General features: G+C 38.4%; 1 protein-coding gene across 1 annotated transcript in view; it reads right to left on the bottom strand.

The window, feature by feature from the left end:
* LOC101855746 overlaps window positions 1-2,500 on the bottom strand; it is a gene marked incomplete at its 3' end in the record, with an annotated part of 59,554 nt that overhangs the window by 33,780 nt on the left and 23,274 nt on the right. Inside the window, 1 exon segment of the mRNA XM_013087379.2 lies at window positions 2,286-2,343. Coding sequence (XP_012942833.1) covers window positions 2,286-2,343 — 58 coding nt within the window.

The raw sequence follows: 2,500 nt of genomic DNA, 5'->3' as shown, positions 1-2,500 counted from the left end.
CTTTAAAGTGGGGGGAGGCCTACACCCGGAAATTCAGGTCAAAATTATGGATTTTGAGTTTTAGGCCTTTTTAGCGTCTACAGCCTCTCTTACAACTATTTTCATCGCATAAGAACCTCCTAAAGCCTGATTTTTTCCACATACCTGGCATGTTAGTCACCACTGTTTCAAGTTTCCTCATAAAGTCAGTCTTTCATTTTTCTTTATCGCCCGTTTTCTCAAAACGCGGTTTATACTTTTTTCAATACCTTCATCATTTTTTGTCCAACCTTCATGAAATTTTCACAGAATGAAGAGAAGATGTAATATAAAATTATGACTATTGAATTTCCGATATATGGAATAGATTTTTGTTGGTGATGTCTGGAGTGTGGATTTTCATGGATTTTTTGTAAACTTGAATGCTACCTCAGGAAAATATTCATGAAATATTTTCTAATTTGTTTAAGAAAAATTCAACAGAGAAAAATTGTTCATATATTTTCTACTAACACACATGCAAAAAAACAACAACAACAACAACCTATTTCAATGAAAAATAAGCGCGGTGTTCATTACGTAAGACATTACAACAAAATCCAATATGGCTGCCGTCTGCATGGCAATGAAACTTTTTTTTCTCAGATTTGATTGCGGATTTTAAGACTCCTTTTTATTCTTGTTGCATGTGTGAAAGTTGGTACTACTACTACTACTGCTGCTGCTGCTGCTGCTGCTGCTGCTGCTGCTGCTGCTGCTGCTGCTGCTGCTGCTACTGCTGCTGCTGCTACTGCTGCTGCTGCTGCTGCTGCTACCACTACTACTACTACTACTACCACTACTACTACCACTACTACTACCACTGCTACTACTACTACTGCTACTACTACTACTACTATTACTACTGCTGCTGCTGCTGCTGCTGCTGCTGCTGCTGCTGCTACTGCTACTGCTACCGCTACTACTACTACCACTACAGCTACTACTACTACTACTACTACTACTACTACTACTACTACTACTACTACTACTACTACTACTACTACTACTACTACTACTACTACTACTACTACTACTACTACTACTACTACTACTACTACTACTACTACTACTACTTACATTGAATACAAAATGTGAATGAATGAATCTGCTATATGCGCTCTTGATATTGACGCTAACATAATATTATCAGACATTCATTTTTCATGCTATTATAGCAAAATCAATGACGATATTATACACACTACATTATGAACATAAAAGCACTATAACTATCAAGATAGGATTTCATTACGTATTTTCTTAATGAATTTTTAATTTTGCCTCCGACTTTGTTGTATCCCTCAAGATTTGCGGGAGTGAGTTTTAAATAGATAGGGCTAGAGAAGAGGCTAAAACAGCACCTGGACATGGATGGCTGGTGCCTCTATAAATAAATCATGGATGGTCATAGGGCTAGATGAGAAGCGATCAGAGAAATCCTCTTCCCTTTTCCTTATATTATTCAGACGTTCTGGGGTTTTTTTCTTTCGCCTGCATAATGCACGTTCTTTCCTATTAAACATCCATCATCATTACCTCTCCTTCTTTTGTGCGCATGTTACTCTCTTGTAACTCCTCTAATCTTCGGCACTTATATTAAGATAATAGATGACTTTATTGTGTTGCAAGCGTCGTTGGGGGATATAAACATGTTCTTATGCACAGTAGAATTGTAAACGGGCTGATTTATCAATGTTATGCTCATACTCATACTGTGCCGGAACAACATAGGGGGAACTGCTGCTTTTTCTTTCCTCATCCTTTCTATCGTCCTTTTACCTCTACTTCTTTTGTATGTTTGTCATTTTCAGGTGGCCTGCTATTTCCGGGGTGCCTTGATAGTAGAAGCAGACTTTTCACTTTGTGCTTCAGAGGCTAGAGAGGTGAGCAGAGTAAGCCTGATTCCCTGAAGTAAGGACTTCTCTGTTGACATACACCCCTTGGTGCTCATATAAACTTATTAACATTATTATGCAGTTGCGAGTGCTGTAAAACCTTACTAAAACAAACAACAGCGCCATAAAACACTTACCTGTCCCCGTGGTTTTATGCACCCCGCTTAATTTAGCAAATTTGATCATTTTTTGCATAATTTCAGATTATTTTCCTTTATCGATCTTTGTTAAAATTAACAGAATTGCATAATTTCACATTTTTGGTCTCAGTTAACATAAATTCAGAATTTGTCTTGCATAAAACGACGGGACATATTTTAAAACTGAACCAGCATCAACTCAGGATTACAAGGTGAGATCACGACGTACCGGACTTGACATTGGCCTCCGACTGCTTCTTGTTGTCGTTCGTGTCCTTGACTGGGTTCTGTGAAGGGAGACGTCGGATTTGGTTTTGGTATCTATATACTGTTTGTGTGTATGTGTGTGTGTGCGTTTGTGTGTGTGTGTGTGTGTGTGTGTGTGTGTGTGTGCATGTGATTGTGTGTATCTCTCTCTCTCTCTCTCTCTGTATGTGTGTGTCT

Source organism: Aplysia californica, unplaced genomic scaffold, assembly GCF_000002075.1.
Source record: "Aplysia californica isolate F4 #8 unplaced genomic scaffold, AplCal3.0 scaffold00581, whole genome shotgun sequence".
Classification (NCBI taxonomy): domain Eukaryota; kingdom Metazoa; phylum Mollusca; class Gastropoda; order Aplysiida; family Aplysiidae; genus Aplysia; species Aplysia californica.
Note: the sequence above shows the minus strand (reverse complement) of the source record. Positions and strands in the feature narration are given on the sequence as shown.